The sequence below is a fragment of the Chiloscyllium plagiosum genome, unplaced genomic scaffold (genome assembly GCF_037043375.1).
Source record: "Chiloscyllium plagiosum isolate Xiang-an unplaced genomic scaffold, Cpla_swu_hap1 HiC_scaffold_15, whole genome shotgun sequence".
In the NCBI taxonomy this organism is placed as follows: domain Eukaryota; kingdom Metazoa; phylum Chordata; class Chondrichthyes; order Orectolobiformes; family Hemiscylliidae; genus Chiloscyllium; species Chiloscyllium plagiosum.
The window spans coordinates 11800600-11822203 of NW_028270153.1; the positions used below are offsets into that span (position 1 = coordinate 11800600).

The window sequence follows — 21604 nt, forward strand, 5'->3', positions numbered from 1 at the left end:
TGGGGAGGGAGTTACTGAACACATTTACATGGAGATGATGGGGTGGGAGTTACTGAACACATTCACACAGAGCTGCTGGGGAGGGAATTACAGAACAGATTCCCATGGAGTTGCTGGGGAGGGAGTTACTGAACACATTCACACAGAGCTGCTGGGGAGGGAGTTACGAAACACAGTCACACAGAACTGCTGGGGAGTCAGTTACTGAACACATTCACACAGAGCTGCTGGGTACGGAGTTGCTGAACACATTCACACAGAGCTGCTGGGGACAGAGTTGCAGAACACATTCACACGGAGATGTTGGGGAGGGAGTTACAGAACACATTGATACGAGCTGCTGGGGAGGGAGCTACTGAACACATTCACACAGCGCAGCTAGGGAGGGAGTTACTGAACACATTCACACAGAGATGCTGGAGAGAGAGTTTCTGAACACATTCACACAGAGCTGCTGGGTACGGTATTCCTGAACACATTCACACAGAGCTGCTGGGGAGGAAGTTACTGAACAGATTCACATGGAGTTGCTGGGGAGGGAGTTACTGAACACATTCACACAGAGCTGCTGGGGAGGGAGTTACTGAATACATTCACACAGAGTTGCTGGGTACGGCATTCCTGAACGCATTCGCAGAGGGCTGCTGCGTACAGAGATACTGAACACATTCACACAGAGCTGCTGGGGAGGGAGTTAGTGAACACATTCACACAGAACTGCTGGTGAGGTTGTTACAGAACACATTGACACAGAGCTACTGGGTACGGAGTTACTGAACACATTCACACAGAACTGCTGGGGAGAGAGTTACTGAACACATTCAGTTACTCCGTACACAGCAGCTCTGTGTGAATGTGTTCAGTAACTCCCTCCCCATAGCTCTGTGTGAATGTGTCAGTAACTCTCTCTCCAACAGCTCTGTGTCAATGTGTTCTGTAACAACCTCAGGGAGTTACTGAACACTTTCACACAGAGCTGCTGGGGAGGGAGTTACTGAACATCTTCACACAGAGCTGCTGAGTACGGAGTTACTGAACACATTCACAGAGCTGCTGGGGAGGGTGTTACTGAACACATTCACACAGAGCTGCTGGGGTGGCAGTTACTGGACACATTCACACAGAGCTGCTGGGGAGAGAGTTACTGAACACATTCACACAGAGCTGCTGGGGAGAGAGTTACTAAATACCTTCACACAGAGCAGCTGGGGACAGAGTTACTGTACAAATTCACACAGAGCTGCTGTGGAGGCAGTTACTGGACACATTCACACAGAGCTGCGGGGAGGGAGTTACTGAACACATTCACGCAGAGCTGCCCGGGAGGGAGTTTCTGAACACATTCACACAGAGCTGCTGGGAAGGGAGTTACTGAACACACTCACACAGAGCTGCTGGGAAGGCAGTTACTGAACATATTCACACTGAGCTGCTCAGTACGGAGTTACTGAACACATTCACACAGAACTGCTGGGGAGAGAGTTACTGAACACCTTCACTCAGAGCTGCTGGCGACAGAGTTACTGAACACATTCACACAGAGCTGCTGGAGCGGGAGTTACTGAACACACTCACACAGAGCTGCGGGGAGCAAGTTCCTGAACACATTCATGCAGAGCTGCTGGGTATGGAGTTACTGAATACATTCACAGAGCTGCTGGGGAGGGTGTTACTGGACACATTCTCACAGAGCTGTTGGTGTAGGGTGTTACTGAACACATTCACACAGAGCTGCTGGGGAGGGTGTTACTGGACACATTCACACAGAGCTGTTGGTGTAGGGTGTTACTGAACACATTCACACAGAGCTGCTGGGGAGCTATGATCCTGCACTCCAAGGTCTCTTTGTTCAGAAACACTCCCCAGGACCTTACCATTAAGTGTAGAAGTCCTGCTAAGATTTGCTTTCCCAAAATGCAGCACCTCGCATTAATCTGAATTAAACTCCATTTGCCACTTCTCAGCCCATTGGCCCATCTAGTCCAGATACTGTTGTAACCTGAGGTAACCATCTTCGGTGTCCACTACACCCTCAATTCTGGTGTCATCTGCAAACTTAGTAACTGTACCTCTTATGCTCATATCCAAATCATTTATGTAAATGACAAAAAATAGTGGACCCAGCACCGATCTTTGTGGCACTCCACTGGTCACAGGCCTCCAGTCTGAAAAACAACCCTCGACCACCACCCTCTGTCTTCTACCTTTGAGCCAGTTCTGTATCCAAATGGCTAGTTCTCGCTGTATTCCATGAGATCTAACCTTGCTAACCAATCTCGCATGGGGAACCTTGTTTAACACCTTACTGAAGTCCATGTAGATCACATCTACCGCTCTGCCCTCATCAATCTTCTTTGTTACTTCATCAAAAGACTCAATCAAGTTTGTGAGACATGATTTGCCACTATCCCTAATCCGTCCTTGCCTTTCCAAATACATGTACATCCTATCCCTCAGGATTCTGTCCAACAACTTGCCCACCACCGAGGTCAGGCTCACCGGTCTATAGTTCCCTGGCTTGTCTTTACCGCCCTTCTTAAAAAGTGGCACCACGTTTGCCAACCTCCAGTCTTCTGGCACCTCACCTTTGACTACCGATGATACAAATATCTCAGCCAGTGGCCCAGGAATCACTTCTCTAGCTTCCCACAGAGTTCTCAGGTACACCTGATCAGGTCCTGGGGATTTATCCACCTTTAACCATTTCAAGACATCCAGCACTTCCTCCTTTGTAATCTGGACATTTTGCAAGATGTCACCATCTATTTCCCTACAGTCTGTATCTTTCATATCCTTTTCCACAGTAAATACTGATGCAAAATATTCATTTAGTATCTCCCCCATCTCCCTGTGTGGCTCCACACAAAGGCCGCCTTGCTGATCTTTGAGGGGCCCTATTCTCTTCCTAGTTACCCTTTTGTCCTTAATATATTTGTTACTGAACACATTCACACAGAGCTGGTGGGGAGGGAGTTACTGAACACATTCACATAGAGCTGCTGGGTACGGAGTTGCTGAACACATTGACACAGAGCTGCTGGGGAGGGAGTTACTGAACACATTCACACTGAGTTGCTGGGGAGGGAGTTACTGAACACATTCACATAGATCTGCTGGGGAGGGAGTTACTGAACACATTCACACAGAACTGCTGGGGAGGGAGATACATTGCATTCGGAAGTGTCTGTTTAACCTCTGAGTCTGCTTCACCATTTCTTTACGCCATATTTGATGTGTAATTTAACCATACTGTGGTTCTGTAGACTCATAGAGGTCTACAGCATGGAAACAGACCCTTCAGCCCAACATAATCATGCCATTCAGTCTTTACAATTTTATCTCATCCCATTTGCCTGGGTTTAGTCTATATTCTTCCATACCCATCCTATCCAGGTCCCTGTCTAAACATTCCTGAAGGGACAAAATTGTACTTGCCTCCATTGCCTCCACTAATACTTCTGGTAGGTAAAAACAATGACTGCAGATGCTGGAAACCAGATTCTGAATTAGTGGTGCTGGAAGAGCACAGCAGTTCAGGCAGCATCCGAGGAGTAGTAAAATCGACGTTTCGGGCAAAAGCCCTTCTTCAGGAATAAAGGCAGAGAGCCTGAAGGGTGGAGAGATAAGCTAGAGGAGGGTGGGGGTAGGGAGAAAGTAGCATAGAGTACAATAGGTGAGTGGGGGGAGGGGATGAAGGTGGTAGGTTAGGGAGGAGGGTGGACTGGATAGGTGGAAAAGAAGATAGGCAGGTAGGACAAGTCATGGGGACAGGGCTGAGCTGGAAGTTTGGAACTAGGGTGAGGTGGGGGAAGGGGAAATGAGGAAACTGTTGAAGTCCACATTGATGCCCTGGGGTTGAAATGTTCTGAGGCGGAAGATGAGGCGTTCTTCCTCCAGGCGTCTGGTGGTGAGGGAGCGGCGGTGAAGGAGGCCCCGGACCTCCATGTCCTCGGCAGAGTGGGAGGGGGAGTTGAAATGTTGGGCCACAGGGCGGTGTGGTTGATTGGTGCGGGTGTACCGGAGATGTTCCCTAAAGCGCTCTGCTAGGAGGCGACCAGTCTCCCCAATGTAGAGGAGACCGCATCGGGAGCAACGGATACAATAAATGATATTGGTGGATGTGCAGGTAAAACTTTGATGGATGTGGAAGGCTCCTTTAGGGCCTTGGATGGAGGTGAGGGAGGAGGTGTGGGCGCAGGTTTTGCAATTCCTGCGGTGGCACGGGAAGGTGCCAGGATGGGAGGGTGGGTTGTAGGGGGGGCGTGGACCTGACCAGGTAGCCCATTCCAGACACTTACCACCCTCTGGACCCTTCTGTATCTCTCCCCGCTAACTTAAACTTATGCCCTCTAGTTTTAGACTCCCCTACCCTGGGAAAAAGCTGTTGGCTACCTGCCTTGTCCATCCCTCTCGTGATTTTATAAACCCCTATAAGGTCTCCAGTGAAACTAGTCCCAGCCTATTCAACATCTTCTTATAACTCAAACTTTCCAGTCTGTGTAATATCCAAGTAACTCTCATTGCCCTTTGCCTAAGCAAAATGGAAAAATTTTTGAAATTTTCAACTGACTACAAGCTCAATGCCGTGGTGGCGAGCAAAGGTATAAGAGGTGTCACCTCATGTCACCCAGAATAGCTGAATTCGAATCTGAAGGTAAATCACAGAAGTGTGGATGCTGGAAATCTGAAAGCAGATCAGAAATTGCTGGAGAAACTCGACAGGTCTGGCAGCATCTGTGGAGAGAGAGCAGAGTTAATGTTTCCAGTGACCCTTGAAACATTAACTTTGCTTTCTCTCCATAGTTGCTACCAGACCTGTTGGGTTTCTCCGAGGAGAAAGTGAGGTCTGCAGATGCTGGAGATCAAAGTTGAAACTTTATTGCTGGAACAGCACAGCAGGTCAGGCAGCATCCAGGGAACAGGAGATTCGACGTTTCGGGCACAGGCCCTTCTTCAAGAATCCTGAAGAAGGGCCTGTGCCCGAAACGTCGAATCTCCTGTTCCCTGGATGCTGCCTGACCTGCTGTGCTGTTCCAGCAATAAAGTTTCAACTGTTGGATTTCTCCAGCAACTTCTGTCTTTGTTTAATTTCTTTTGTTTAATTTGTTTAAGCTTCTCTCCTTACTCTATCAAATCAATTAATCATCTCAAACACATCTCGATTTGATCACTCCTTAATCTTCAAAACCCAAACCCAGTCAATGCAGGGTACTGACCTAGCAACAAGTTAAGAAAGTTGGATGGGTTACTCATAAATTCTTATTGAATAAGAGAGAATGAGAGAGACAGAGAGATGGAGATTTAAAAGCAGACAATTGCAAAACATGCAGGGGTTCAGGCAACCATTGGCAAGTCCAAGAGAATGAGATTCTTTCATTTCCTATTCCAAAGCAGACACATTTACCTTACCTGGTGCTTGAGACCACTATGCATTCCTGTCCTCACTGCACAAGGTGTTAATTTCTCTGTTGACAAAAGGACAACGCGCATTACACAATTGAGACTTTCCATCAGAATGATCAATTTCCATTGGAATTTCCATGATCTTTGAAACTAAATATATTTACCATGGTGATGGTGTCCGGTTCCAAAGCATTGTTAATAATTCAGTAGCTTGCCTGGCAAAGGGATGAACTCTCACATTCTCTCTCTTGTCAGGCTTTGCGAGTTTAAAACTAGAAGATGCAGGATTTAAAGAAACCAGAATCTCACGGAGATCAGACACTGGAGCTGTTTTTTTCCACCACAAGAGTTGTCGATCTAGAGAACAATCTTATTATTATCAAGAACAGTTGATACTGTAACAGTCAGTCTGCACTTAATAAAAGGTGCATTAATATTCTTGGACGGATAATTATCAGAGCTAAATTTCCATGTGAGTAATTTATAGAGTCATAGAGTCATAGAGATGTACAGCATGGAAACAGACCCTTTGTTCCAACCTGTCCATGCCGACCAGATATCCCAACCCAATCTAGTCCCACCTGCCAGCACCCGGTCCATATCCCTCCAAACACATTCTAAGCATTTACTCATCCAGATGCTTTTTAAATGTTGCAATTGTACCAGCCTCCATCACTTCCTCTGGCAGCTCATTCCACACACGCACCACTCTCTGCATGAAAAAGTTGCACCTTTGGTTTCTTTTATATCTTTCCCCTCTCACTCTAAACCCATGCCCTCTAGTTCAGGACTCCCCTACCCCAGGGAAAAGACTTTGTCTATTTATCCTATCCACGCCCCTCATGATTGTGTAAACCTCTATAAGGTCACCCCTCAGCCTCTGACGCTTCAGGGAAAACAGTCCCAGCCTGTTCATCCTCTCCCTATAGCTCAAGTCCTCTAACTGGCAACATCCTTGTAAATCTTGTCTGAACCCTTTTAAGTTTCACAACATCTTTCCAATAGGAAGGAGACCTGCAAAGATTTCAATGATAACAAAATGCTTTAGTCTTTCCTAACCACCCCTGGATATCTTTGATGCCCTGCAGCAACTTCATAGAATCTGCCAGGTCTCTGAGAAAGTTATTTATTTAGTTCCATTACCCTACTGGTGTAGTGGAAATGGGTTTGGGTTAGTGGCATCAGAACTGGGAAAGTACAGGGACTAGGGGAGTCTGCACTGTTGAGATAGTCTACAGTTAAAGATGTAAAGGTGCTGGAGACAGTTCAGAGAAGGCTTGCAAGACTAGTACCAGATGGGCAGATTCTCTTATGAGGGAAGGTCAGATGGGAGTAACTTCTAAGGGGTAACTTGATTGAAACATGTAAGATCCATTCTGAGGAAGGGTCACTCGACCCGAAACGTTAACTCTGATTTCTCTCCCCAGATGCTGCTAGACCTGCTGAGCTTTTCCTGCATTTTTCTGCTTTTTGTTTCTGATTTACAGCATTCACAGTTCTTTCCGTTTTTATTAAGGTCCTGAGGGATCCTGATAGGGTGAATGTGGAGAGAATGTTTCCTTTCCTGGGCAAGTCTAAATCAAGGGGTCACTCTCTCAAAACCAGGGCTCACCATTTAAAACAGAGACAAAGAGAATGCTTCTTTTTTCTCTCAGACAGTTGTGAGTCCTGGGAACTCTGCCTGAAAAGGTGGTGGAAGCAGAGTCTTTGGATATTTTCAAGGCAGAGGGAGAGAGATTCCTATCAAACAGGGAGGCAACAGATTATCAAAGGTAGGTGAGAATGGATGTTTGAGGTTGTAATCAAATCAGCCATAATCATATTGAATTGTGGGGCAGGTTTGAGAGGAAGCATACCTTAACCCTGCTCACAATTTGTATATTTCTCTGTTCTAGAGAGCCGCCCAACTAAGGCAATAGAGAATATTTCAAACTAAAGGCAAAGGATCAAATTTGGGAAGATATGGTAAATAAAATAGCAAAGTCAAGGCATGAGAGAAATACTGGAAATGATGAACGGACCATGACAGCAAGGATTAGAGAGAGCAGATCTAAATGTAGACCACCAGATTAGGCTAGAGGTTGCAAAAATAAAAATTACAGTGAAACTAAAGGCTCTGTTTCCAAGTTTAAGTAGCATTTGAAATAAAACAAGAACAGATCGGGCAAATAAAATATTACAATCTAACAGCCAGTACAGGTTGGTGGGGTGGAAGGTGAGGATCAGAGGTGTTCTGTCCTTGTTGTGGTTGGAGGGGTAGAGTTCAAGGGCGGAGGAGCAGGATGTGGATGAGATGCGTTGTAGGGCATCTTCAACCACGTGAGAAGGGAAATTGAGGTATTTAAAGAAGGAGGCCATCGGGTGTGTTCTGTGATGGAACTTGGTCCTCCTGGGAGCAGATATGGCGGAGGCGGAGGAATTGGGAATATGGGATGGCATTTTTGCAGGAGGTAGGGTGGGTGGAGGTGTAATCCAGGTAGCTGTTGGAGTTGGTGGGTTTGTAAAAAATATCAGTGTTGAGTCGGTCATCGTAGATGGAGTCGGAGAGGTCCAGAAAGGGGAGGGAGGTGTCAGAGATGGTCCAGGTGAATTTAAGGTCGGGGCAGAATGTGTTGGTGAAGTTGATGAACTGTTCAGCCTCCTCGTGAGAAAAGGTGGAGAGTGATGCCGGTGTTACTACAGAAGATGAACTGTTCTACGTAGCCGACAAAGAGACAGGCATTGCTGGGGCCCATACGCGTGCCCATGGCTACCCCTTTGGTCTGGAGGAAGTGGGAGGATTGGAAGAATGTTGAGGGTGAGGACCAGTTCAGTTAAATGAATAAGAGTATCAGTGAAAGGATACTGGAGGGGATGTCGGGACAGCAAGAAATGGAGGGCTTGGAGGCCCTCGTCATGGTGGATGAAGGTATAGAGGAATGGATGTCCATGGTGAAGATGAGGCATTGGGAGGCGGGCAAATGGAATTCTTGGAGGAGGTGGAGGGTATGGGTCCCTCTACATCCAGTTGTAATTCAATATTCAGAGGGTGGTAGAAGTCTAGTAACTAATGACACCAACGAATATGGGGATAACATGACATCATGGTGCTGAGGTAGATGATCAGCCATGATGCAGAATGACACAGTAGCTTCAGGGTATGTTATCTCACTGCTCCTATGTTCTGCTCATCCATAAAATATCGCTTTTGCAGTTTTCAAAGCCTTGACATTTTTCACACTGTGTGCTTTCTTGATGGTTAATTTTGGGGGAATTTCTATATCGGTAGAGGGTGAGGGGAAACTGAGAGTCCTTGGTAGAGAATAGTAAATATGAAAATAGGTATGAGAAATGAGAATTGAAAATGTGTTGCTGGAAAAGCGCAGCAGGTCAGGCAGCATCCAGGGAACAGGAGAATCGACGTTTCGGGCACAAGCCCTTCTTCAGGAATGGTTTGAAGGGTTGTCACTGAATTAGTAATCCAGAACCTCAGGTTAATGCTCTGGGAACATGTATTTGAATCCTGATACAGCAGATGGTGTCAGTGAATTGAATTTAAACAAAGCCAGCTGCTGGTGACCATGTGATCAGTATTAGTCATACAGCTGTACTGCATGGAAACAGACCCTTCTATCTAACTCCTCCATACCGATCAGATAGCCTATCCTAATCTAGTCCCATTGCAGGGATCTGGCCCATATCCCTTCAAACCCTTCCTATTCATATATCCATCCAGATGCCTTTTAAATGCTGTAATTGTACCTGCCTCCACCACTTCCTCTGGCAACTCATTCCATTCACTCAACATACTCTGTGTGAAAAGGTTGCCCTTTAGGTCCCTTTTAAATCTTTCCCCTCTCACTCTAAACCCATGCCCTCTAATTCTGGACTCCCCCACCACAAGAAAAATACCTGATCTATTTATCCTATCCATACTCTTCATGATTTTATAAACCTTTATAAGGTCATCCCTCAGCCTCCAAAGCTTCAGGGAAATTAGCCCCAGCCTATTCAGCCTCTCCCTATAGCTCAAACCCTCCAACCCTGGCAACATTCTTGTAAATCTTCTGAACCCTTTCAAGTTTCACAACATCCACTTGGGCGGCACGGTGGCACAGTGGTTAGCACTGCTGCCTCACAGCGTCAGAGACCCGGGTTCAATTCCCACCTCAGGCGACTGACTGTGTGGAGTTTGCACATTCTCCCCGTGTCTGCGTGGGTTTCCTCCGGGTGCTCCGGTTTCCTCCCACAATCCAAAGATGTGCAGGTCAGTTGAATTGGCCATGCTAAATTGCCCGTAGTGTTAGGTAAAAGGGGTAAATGTATGGGAATGGGTGGGTTGCGTTTCGGCGGGTCGGTGTGGACTTGTTGGGCCAAAGGGCCTGTTTCCACACTGTAAGTAATCTAATCTAATCCTTCCTATAGCAAGGAGCCCACAATTGAATGCCATATTCCAAAACTGGCCTAACCAATGTCCTGTACAGCCGCAACATGGCCTCCCCATTCCTATACTCAATGCACAACCAATAAAGGAAAGCATACCCAATGCCCTCTTCACTGTCCTATCTACCTGCTACTCCACTTTCAGGGAACTATGAACCTGCACTCCAAGGTCTCCCTGTTCAGCAACACTCCCCAGGAACTTACCATTAAGTGCATATGTTCCTGCCCTGATTTGCCTTTTCAAAACTCAGCACCACTCATTTATCTCCATCTACCATTCGTCGGCCCTTTGGCCCATCTGATCAAGGTCCTATTGAACTCTGAGGTAACCTTTTTCACCGTCCACTGCACCACCCATTTCGGTGTCATCTGCAAACTTACAAACCATAAGTTTCACATCCAAATCACTTATATAAATGATGAAAACCAGTCATTTGAAAAAAAATTATTTAATTCACTGTCGCCCCTTTAGGATGGAAACATCTCACCCTTGTCTGGTCTGGCCTATTGCGATTCCAGATCCACGAGCAAAATTGGTAATAAATGCAGGCCTAGCCAGTGACACCCACATCTTGTGAATGAATTTTTAAAGAAAACTTAATTCTGTAATCTCCAATCCCAGTTTCAATTTTAATGGTATGCCCCTTGCCTGTACTTATAGCAGAAAGATTCTACCTTATGAAAACTTTTAATCATTTGAAACATTATGATCGCATCACACCTTTCCTCAAGGGAATACAGGCTAGTGTACTTAGCCTGTCCTCATCACTTAAACCTTTTAGCTCTCAGCTGATGACTGATTTGAGTCAACTCCAGTTATTGATCCAATCTCTCTTTCTGCTGTTGCTACTGATAGCTACTCTTGCCATGAGCTCTGCTTCATGATGTCACACTGGTCTGTCCTGTACCACCCTCACACATCCACACAGCTCATGTGCAACAGCTTTTGTGATCTCCATCACTGCTAATTCCATATGTAATATTACATCTGATATTTTCTTCAATTCCACTCTTCCTCTACGGATTCCACTACACTGCATTCATCTTTAGGAGCTTGGACCCGGAGAAGATTTGACGATGTTGAGTTAGGTTTTGAAGTAGCATTGCTGTGGAACACATTATGCATTATGAGAGGTCCTGTGCTTCACACGGGACAAAAAAAACCTGGTCCTGTAATGTAAAGGCAGTCAGTTTGGAACTTGACTTATATCGTCTGATCACATTCCTGGGATGGCTGCATCAAAAATATTGAATGGTACTGACAGTTGCCATTAATGTATTAATACTTGCAATTAAATATTAAATAATTTTCAGTGCTGTAAACTATCTTTTCCTTCATTAGGGAGGTTTCAGACATATACGAACTCTTGGTGAAACATAATGTCAGTATGCAGAAATGGAGAGGAAAACTTACAAATAACAATGGGACTTATATAATGAATGCAGAATAGATAAAACACAGATTAAGTTCTGGAAATAGTTTTATTTCTGCACGATTGTTATCCAGTCTTCCTCGGTATCTTTCTGTACACATAGAAATTCCAGCCAAGGCAATTCAGCAAGTGCCATATATCGGAATGTGTCAATAAAAAGATCAGGTTAATGTCTGAAACAGCTCAAGAACCTGGAGTTAAATGGGAAGGCAATTTTCTCTTTGAATGTTCAACACTACGTCCATGTCAGGTGTGCACCTGTGGGGTCAAGGAAAGAGTATGTTACAATTGAATGAATCAAAGAATCACCGAATCTGTCTTGGTGACAGTAATTTACCCAAGCCAAACTCTGTCCATACTTGATATGCACCAAATCAAAGATACAAAGTTTTTTTTTGCTCACTGACAGGATGCAGATATGGGTAGTAAGTCCAAAATTTCTTGCCAATCCATAAATTTCTGCAGGAAGGCAACCTTCCAGAATAGAACATATACAGATACAAAAAAGAGCAAAGGTAGAACATCCTGCTCCTTCACTAAGGTCATTGCAGATGTTTGTGTTTCAAATTCTACATCCTCACTTAGCCCCAATAACCCTTAACCGCTCTGCCCAACAGGAATCTATCCAGCTCTGTCTTCAAAATATTCAATGACCTCATCTCCACTGCCTTCTGAGACAGCATCCCAAAGTTGCAGAGATCTCTGAAAGAAAAAAAAAACTCTCATCTCTGACCCAAAAGGGCAGTCCACAATGTTTTGTAGTTATGGGCTGTCTTATATTCCAGGAAATATCCTTTCCATGTTTATCTTGTCAAGACCATTCAGGACCTTAGACACATCAGGATAACCCTCATTCTTCTAATCCCCATTGCAAACAAGCCCAGCAAATACAAACTATTCCTCCATCCCAGGTTATGAGTGGAGTAAACTTTCTAACTTGTGGGGAGATATGCATGGAGCATGAACACCGGCAAAGACTAAATGATCCGAATGGCCTGTCACTGTTTGCAAATTCTTTATATAATATTTATTTTGGTTTTAGCATCTTGATTTAAATCAATGGCACTGTTTTGTTAAAGTCAAGTGACTCTTGATTAATCAGCCATTTCTGTTTTCTATTAAAAGTTCAATACGAGGATGGATCCATATAACCCCTACAGTACAGACGCAGGCCATTCAGCCCATCAAATCCACACTGACTCTCCGAAGACCATCCCTCCCAGACCCACTCTAGCCCTGTAATCCTGCACTTCCCAAGGCTAATCCCCAAACCTACAAATCCCTGGACACTATGGGCAATTTAGCATGGTCAATCCACCTAACCTGCACATCTTTGGGAAGAAACTGGAGCACCCGGAGGAAACCCATGCAGACACACAATGAATGTGCAAACTCCACAAGGACAGTCACCCAAGGCTGGAATCAAACTAAGGTCCGTCGCACTGAGGCAGCAGTGCTAACCACTGAGTCACCATGCTGCCCACTACACTGGTGCAACAATTTGTTTCCATAACACCAATAAATGGGTTAAAATGGTAAAGACTAGAGGTTGGGAATTGTAATCTAGCAGCATTGCTTCTTTTCAGGAATCTGTTATATTAACTTCCCTCTTTACCCCCCTGTAGGTAGGTCTTAGCTACATGATTTTGTACAAGTGGGAGATCTTCCCATGGGAAAGTTAAGCAGATAAATATAATCTGGCTTGTGATTTACTCTTTGCTGTTCAAAAATCACGCAGTTCCACTCTGGTGAGGTTTGGCTGACTGCACCAGCAACGTTGGATAAATTGAACTTGAAAACCTCATGCTGCCTGGCAAAAGATGCAAACAATTTTACTGGATCTGCTCCTAACCCTTTAAACCTCCTCCGTCCCTCCTTGCTCCTTCACAAATATCAAAATATACTGCAACAACAACTTAACGTCTTCAATGTAGTGAACTATCGTGAGGATGCTGCACAGAAATGTTATCAAATACAATTTGACACTGAGGCACTCAGAGAGGTATTAGGGTTGACACGTTCACAGTAGGGAGAATAAACTACTTCAGAATGATTTGGTCAGAGGTACACGGGAACAAGAGTGGGCAATTCAGACCCTTGAGCCTGTACTGCCATTCAATGAGATCACGGCCAATCTGTGGCCTTACTCCATATACTGATTTAGCCCATTTCCCTTAATACTTTTTTACTAAGACTTATCTATCTCAGATTTTACACTAAAAACTGATCTGGCATCAACTGCTGTTTGTGGAAGAGAGATGTAAACATCTTACACCTTGTGCATGTAGATTTAAACAGACATCTGAAAGAAGCTGGAGATTTACTTCAGCCACAAACATTGACGAGTAAAACAATTAATCCCACTTTATTCCTAAATCATGTTCCCTGATATTTATTGCCTCTTGATTCCTTTATTGCCTCAGCTTTGGTGGCTGTGTCTTCAGCTGCTAAGACTCAAGCTTTGCAATTCCCTCCGTAAACATCTCTGCCTCTCCTCCCCTCTTTAAGAAGCTCTTCAAGATCTTCCTCCTTGACCAAACGTTTGGTTATCTATCCAAATATCCATGAGATTCAACTTCAAATTTTGTTTGACACTGTCCCTATAAAGTGCATTGGGGTATAAAAGGTTCTGTAGAAATGCAAAATGCTTACTATATGTAACTATTATTCACTTTGCCATTGGATATCTCAATTATGTACTTCAAGTGGGGACCATATTAGTGTGGGTGGGAATATACCCAAAACATTCAGTGGAAGATCATGCAGCAAGTTGAGTCAAGGAGCATTAGGCACAGACATTTTAAAAGGTATCTCTTTTGTCAATAGTAGACCTAGCACCTAGACAATATAGGCAGACACACCAGTGCTTTTTAAAGAGATGTTAGATGATGCCTTACTTTCTCTAACACAAACAGATCCCTCAGACACTATTTCAAGAAAAGCAGGTGAGTTCCTTCTACTGTCCTGGTCGATATCTATCCCTTAATCTATATTTACAACAGATAATTCAGTCATTTACTTAATTGGAACTGTGGGATTGCTCAGAAATTGTGTATCTTGTTTTCTGAAATTATACCATTGTGCAGACTTAAATTTATGAAGCGTGTTGGAATGTCTGCGGTCAGCAAAAGTGCAAAAACAAGACTTCTCCTTTTAAATTAAAAAGCAATAAATGAAACAAAAACAGTTTGTTTAAATAATGTGCATTACCTTTCTCAATGTGTGCTGTTCCTGGAACTTTTGCAAGAGATTGATAGCTAAGGGAAAGCAGTAGAAGACTGAATGGTGTTGGACAACAGCTGCCATCTGCCGCTATACTTAGAACGACTAAATTTAGCAGAAAAATGCAAGTACTAACAATTTTCTTTTAATACAGAGGTTACTTTATATGGTTAGCTCGTCAGTGAAGAAGCCAAACTGAATGTACACTTTTAATTGGTTGTAGAATTCTCAGCAAGCAGCACGCTTTAAAGGATATTTTATTCATTTCTTCTTAGAGAGTCGCATATGAATAATACAAAGGGATTTAGTCTCTATGCAGAGTTAGTACTAATTGGAAACAACAGGCCCCAAATAATATTGCAACATCAGCGCTGGTTTAACAAGAATGGAAATCCAGTGGTAAGTTTATATCCCAACACTAATTCCACACAAAACAATCCTCAATTTTTCACAATAAGCTTTTCACTGTGCTTTGGTACACGTGACAATAAATAAATTCAAATTCAATCATTACAAAATTAAGTCTTAAGTTTTCAGTGTGCTCACAATTTAGCTCAAATGCCAAAAACACAAATCTTCACAAATAGATTTACGATCTAGTTGCACATTTCACTCAGAAGGGGATGGAGTGGATAAACAGTGGAGCTAGAAAAAAACACAGCAGGTCAAACAACAGAGAAGGGGAGTTGATGTTTCAGGCTGGAACCTTCCATCAGCACTGGGAGAGGGGAAGGGGGCTGCAAAATAAATAGAGGGAGGTGGGTGGGGCTGGGGGAAAGATGGAAGGGATGGCAATAGGTGGATGCAGATAGGTGGTGGCTATGATTGGTCAGTGGGAAGGGTGGAATGAACACGTCAGGTCAGGCTGAAGGGGCGGGGTGGAGACGGAGACCTGGGACTGGGATGAGGTGCGGGGTGGGTAGATTTGGAAGCTGGTGAATTCTACGTTAAGACTGTATGGTCGTAAGCTCCCGAGATGGATGAAGAGTTCTTCCTCCTGTTTGCGTGTGACTTTGTGTTGATCGCAGGTGGACCAAGGTGGACATGTTGTCAGGGGAGTGGTGGGGGAGTTGAAATAGTTAGCAGCTGGAAGGGGAGTTGACTGGAGTGTACGGACCATAAATTTTCCCTGAATCAGTTCCGGAGTTTGGACTCGTTCTGGATCATAATTTGATTTAGTTTGATTTATTAATCATGCAGAGATACCGGTGTTGGACTGGAGTGGATAAAGTCAGTCGTCACATGACACCAGGTTATAGTCCAGCAGGTTTATTTGAAATCACAAGCTTTCAGAGCACTGCTCCTTCGTCAGGTGATGTGGGTGCCGAAAGTGCTCCAAAAGCTTGTGATTTCAAATAAGCCTGTGGAACTATAACCTGGCATCATGACTTCTGACTTATTTATTATTGTCACATGTACCTAGGTACAGTGAAAAGTTTTGTTTTGTGTGTAGTACAGGCAGATTTTACCAGACAAATTGCATTAGGGTATTGGAACAATGTTACAGCTGCAGAGAAGGTGCATAAAGAGCAAGGGCAAGATTAAAATTGAAATTTGAGAGGTCCTTTCAGAAGTCTGATAATAGTGGGGGAATCTGGTGGTATGTGTGTTAAGCTTTTTAATTGTCTGCCTGATGGAAGATGTTGGAAGAGATTAGAACTTAGTGTGGGAGGGGAGTTTGATGATGTTGGCTGCCTTTATGAGGCAACGTGAAGTATAAATTGAGTCAATAAATGGAAAGTTGGCTTCTGTGTTGAACTGGGTATGTTCACAACTCTCTGTAGCTTCTTCTGATCCTGTGTAGAGCCATTGCCATACCAAGCCGTGATGCACCTGGATAGAATACTTTCTATGGTGCATCTATATAAATTGTTCAGAGTCTTTATGGACATGCCAAATTTCCTTTGCCTCCTGAGGAAATGGAAGTGTTATTGTGCTTTCTTTTGAATTATTGCAGAGGGAACTGCTGAAGTAGTATAACTATTATGCGTAACCAATTGTACCCCATTGCACTCAATTTTAAGGATCATGATTCATGTAGCATAACAACAGATGAAGACCATTCGGTCCCTTGAGTCATTTCCTTCATTCAGTGAGAAATATGATTCACTTGTGATTAATCTACTCCTCAACGGTCTATAATCCTTAATGCCCAACAAACACCAAAATGATTTCGATGTCAACATTTTCAATCAACCCCAAACATATTTAGATTGACTTCCATCACCCTTTACCAGAAGAAAGTGCTTCCTACTACCCTCCCAAATAATTTAACTGCAACTTTAAGGTCATGCCATCTTGCTCTGAACCCACCCACTGGAGGTAAACTTTACCCCATACACTCTATCAATTCCATTAATAACAAACATCTCATGAAATCACCCCTGAACTTCAATGTTCAAGAAGATGGGTGAGAAACTTGGCAACGGTGTGGCTGAACTGGACACAACAGCAGGACAAGATCTCTGCAACATTACTCTCTTGAAGTTTTATTTGGGATTTGTTTTCACCCAGTGGAATTGTCACATTGGCAATGCAATTGCACAACAAAGAAAGAAAAAATGAATACATTTGCTACAACAGCTCACTTGCTCCATTTGGACATTCTTGCAACTCATTAAACATTAAAGGTATATCAACTCACCACAGTCTTACCAGACCATAGCGCTGCTTTCTCATTAGAGAGAGAAAAAGAGAGACAACTGTGGTGATTTAACCGGAGGGCCACCAGACCTCAGGTGAGGGAAGAGGTTGAGAAGGAGAGTTCTTCATGGTAACCTCATCAACTGGGGGAATTGAACCCATACTGTTGGTATGATACTGCTTCACAAATCAACCATCCAACTAACTGAGCTAAACCAACCCCCTACTCCAAAGAAAGAATAAAGCCCTGAAACAGCAACGTGGATTTCTCTCTAACACATATTGCCTGTGACCTGTTGAGTATTTGTAGCAATTTATGGTTGTTGTGATTACACACGAACGGTAGTGGGGCTCTAAAGCAACTTATTCCAAAATTAAGCAAGTAGCTTGCCAGTGGCATTGCTTAAGCCATGTGCAAGGCTTTAGATTTTTTAAGAAGAGTCACACTTAGCTTGGTTCAGTGTCAGTCGCTGCCTCATTTGCAGATCACAGGCAGTGTGTATGCACCAGCAAATTCTTGCAGCTCAATTACAAAGAACTGCTTATGTAGGAGTAGGCCATCTGGCCCATCGAGCCTGGTACGCCATTCAATAAGATCACGACTGATCTTTTTGCGGACTCAGCTCCACTTACCTGCCCTCTATCATAACCCTTAAGTCCTTTACTGTTCAAATCTATCCTTGCCTTAAAAATATTCAACGAGGTAGCCTCAACTGCTTCACTGGGCAGGGAGTTCCACAGATTGACAACGCTTTGGGTGAAGAGGTTTCTCCCCAACTCAGTCCTAAATCTGCTCCCCCTTAGTTTGAGGATATATTGCCTGGTTCTAGTTTCACCTGCCAATGGAAACAACCTCCCTGTTTCTATGTTATCTATTTCCTTCATAATATTTCTATAAGATCCCCTCTCATTCTTCTAAGTTTGGAAGAATATAGTCCCAGTCAACTCAATGTCCCTTCATAAGGCAATCCTCTCAACTCTGGAATCAACCTAGTAAACCTCATCTGCACCCTCTCCAGTGTCAGTACATCTTTTCTCAAACTGTACACAGTACTCCAGGTGTGGCCTCACCAGCACCATATACAGCTGCAACATAACCTCCCTGCTTTTAAACTCAATCCTCTAGCAATGAAGGACAATATTCCATTTGCCTTCTTAATTATCTACCGCAAACCAATGTTTTGTGATTCATGCGCAAGGACACCCATGTCCCTCTGCACAGCAGCATGCTTTAATTTTTCACCATTTAAATAATAGTCCATTTTGCTGTTATTCATACAAAAATGGATGACTTCACATTTACAAAAGTTGTACTCCAACTGCCAGACCTTACTTACTCACTTAACCTATCTATATCCCTCGGAGACTTTGTGTCCTCTGCACACTTTGCTCTACCACTCATGTTAGTGTCAATGCAAACTTTGACATACTACACTTCATCCCCAACTCTATAAATCATCTATGTAAACTGTAAACAAATGCAGATCTAACACTGATCCCTGAGGCACACCACTAACCTTTGATCCCTAATCAGAAAAACACCCATTTCTCCCCCACTCTTTGCACCTTTATCATACGCAGCCAGCGCTCTGTGTGGCACGTGGTCAAATGCCTTCTGGAAATCCAGATGCATTACGGATGCGGTGGACAATGGGAAAACGGTGAATGTAACGTCCTCAAAGAATTCAAGTTAAGTTAGTTAAACATGAACCCATGCTGTGTCTGCCCGATAGGACAATCTCTATCCAGATGTCTTGCTGTTTCTTCCTGATTATTGATGCAAGCATTTTCTCCACTACTGTAGTTAAGCTAACATAGCAGCTTGCCTCAATCTTTGAGAACCTACTGAGGTATTTGTGGATCAAGAAACCCCCGGCCCCTACCTCCCCAACAACAATGCTGGCCAACAATGTAATCAGCACTACACAAGGAATGGCAGATATTTCTAATTAACCTGTTCAGACATAGCATGACACACATCTGGAGGAGGTTGGACTTGAACTCAGGCTGGGCAAAAGGAAGGACTGCAGATGCTGGAGATCAGAGTCAAGATTAGAGTGGTACTGGAAAAGTCCTGATTAAGGGCTTTTGCCCGAACTGTGGATTTTCCTGCACCTCGGAAGCTGCCTGATCTGCTGTGCTTTTCTAATCTTGAACTCAGGCCTCCTGGCCCAGAGGTGGGGCCATTACCACTGCATCACTAGAGTCCTAACAAATGATATTCTTGACCTCACAGAGGCAGTGCAACTAAGGTTCATCACATTAATGGGATGAGGGGAGTTATCACATGGGCGAGATCATGCAGAACGAGCCTGCACTCTCTGGAGTTCAGAAGGTTGACAGGCTGGATGTTGAGAAGTGGTTTCCTCTGGCTGTGGAAGTCCCAAATAAGGACTCATTCCATGTGCATTAAAAAGTCAGCCATTTAGGATTCAGACGAGGAGAAATTTGTTCACTTTGAAAGATGCAAATAGATGGAGGTGGTTGGTCAGCTGACCCTTTTTAAAGGGTGCAGCAGGCTTGAGGGGATGTATAATTTATTCCTGCTTCTATTATAACTGTCTTCTGCATATCTTGTACTGCATATTTTAGACAAGATATAAACATGACTGACAGCAATTAGTTCATATCTGCTCCCAGGAGGACCAGTTCCACCACAGAACACACCAGATGGCCTCCTTCTTTAAAGACTGCAATTTCCCTTCCCACGTGGTTAAAGATGCCCACCAACGCATCTTGTCCAGATCCCGCACCTCCGCCCTCAGACCCCATCCCTCCAACCGTAACAAGGACAGAACGCCCCTGGCGCTCACCTTCCACCCTACCAAACTTCGCATAAACCAAATCATCTGCCGACATTTCCGCCACCTCCAAACAGACCCCACCACCAGGAATATATTTCCCTCCCCACCCCTTTCCGCCTTCCGCAAAGACCGTTCCTTCCGTGACTACCTGGTCAGGTCCACACCCCCTACAACCCACCCTCCCATCCTGGCACCTTCCCTGCCATCGCAGGAATTGCAAAACCTGCGCCCACACCTCTTCCCTCACCTCCACCCAATGCCCTAAAGGAGCCTTCCACATCCAAAGTTTTACCTGCACATCCACCAACATCATTTATTGTATCCGTTGCTCCCGATGCGGTCTCCTCTACATCGGGGAGACTGGATGCCTCCTAGCAGAGCGCTTTAGGGAACATCTCCGGGACACCCGCACTAATCAACCCCACTGCCCCGTGGCCCAACATTCAAACTCCCCCTCCCACTCTGCCAAGGATATGCAGGTCCTGGGCCTCCTTCACCGCCACTCCCTCACCACCAGATGCCTGGAGGAAGAACGCCTCATCTTCCACCTCGGAACACTTCAACCCCAGAGCATCAACGTGGACTTCAACAGTTTCCTCATTTCCCCTTCCCCCACCTCACCCCAGTTCCAAACTTCCAGCTCAGCAATGTCCCCATGACTTGTCCTACCTGCTTATCTTCTTTTCCACCTATCCACTCCCCCCTCCTCCCCCCGAGCTATCACTGTCATCCCCACCCCCACTCACCTATTGTACTCTATGCTACTTTCTCCCCACCCCACCCTCCTCTCACTTATCTCTCCACCCTTCAGGAACTCTGCCTGTATTCCTGATGAAGGGCTTTTGCCCGAAACATCGATTTTACTGCTCCTTGGATGCTGCCTGAACTGCTGTGCTCTTCCAGCACCACTAATCCAGCAATTAGTTCGAACAGATACTATAATCAGCAAGAAATAATGCACCAAGTAATTAATCATGTTCAAAAATGTGGAAAGACAAAAGGAAATAACTGGAAGAATGATGATTATTGGTTAAATTTTACAGAAACCAATATCATACACATCAGTATAATCTCACTAAAACAACAATAATGCAGTATTTTAAACTTCAAAAGGAAGAAAGGACAGGTGGACAGTTGACTTGTCTGTTCTGATCTGGACCATCTTTATCAAAACTTTATTGCAGTAAAAATCATAAGGAACTTCTGAGCGCATTATCAAACAAGATTTGACACTGAGCCACATTAGACCAGAATTGGTGGAGCACAAATATCCCAGAAGGTTACTGGGCCAGAATATAATGGCAGGGGTTAGGAAAGTTGAGGTACAAGAACAAGGGTGGGAATTTTCATAAATGTCATCCTGCAGAGTGCTTCAGATTTGTTGAAATTGAGATCCATCCATGAACAGCACTCCAGTCCTACAACAAATAGGCGGCACGGTGGCACAGTGGTTAGCACTGCTGCCTCACAGCGCCAGAGACCCGGGTTCAATTCCCGCCTCAGGCGGCTGACTGTGTGGAGTTTGCACATCCCCCCTGTGGGTTTCCTCCCACAGTCCAAAGATGTGCACGTCAGGTGAATTGGCCGCGCTAAATTGCCCATAGTTGCGAGAACAAGTTAGGGAGTCCTGTGAAAGCAGCAATGTGTTGTAATGGAGGCTATCCCTGTCTCCGAGCT

At 44.4% G+C, this 21604-nt stretch overlaps 1 protein-coding gene across 1 annotated transcript in view; it reads right to left on the reverse strand.

Moving 5' to 3' along the window:
- Positions 1-11288: 11288 nt before the first annotated feature.
- The window catches only part of cunh20orf96 (chromosome unknown C20orf96 homolog), a 45448-nt gene continuing 35132 nt past the window's right edge, over positions 11289-21604 (reverse strand). Inside the window, exon 11 of the mRNA XM_043710838.2 lies at positions 11289-11516. Within this exon, the coding sequence (XP_043566773.2) occupies positions 11456-11516 (61 nt within the window). The 3' untranslated portion in view covers positions 11289-11455. The remainder of the gene's footprint in view (positions 11517-21604) is intronic.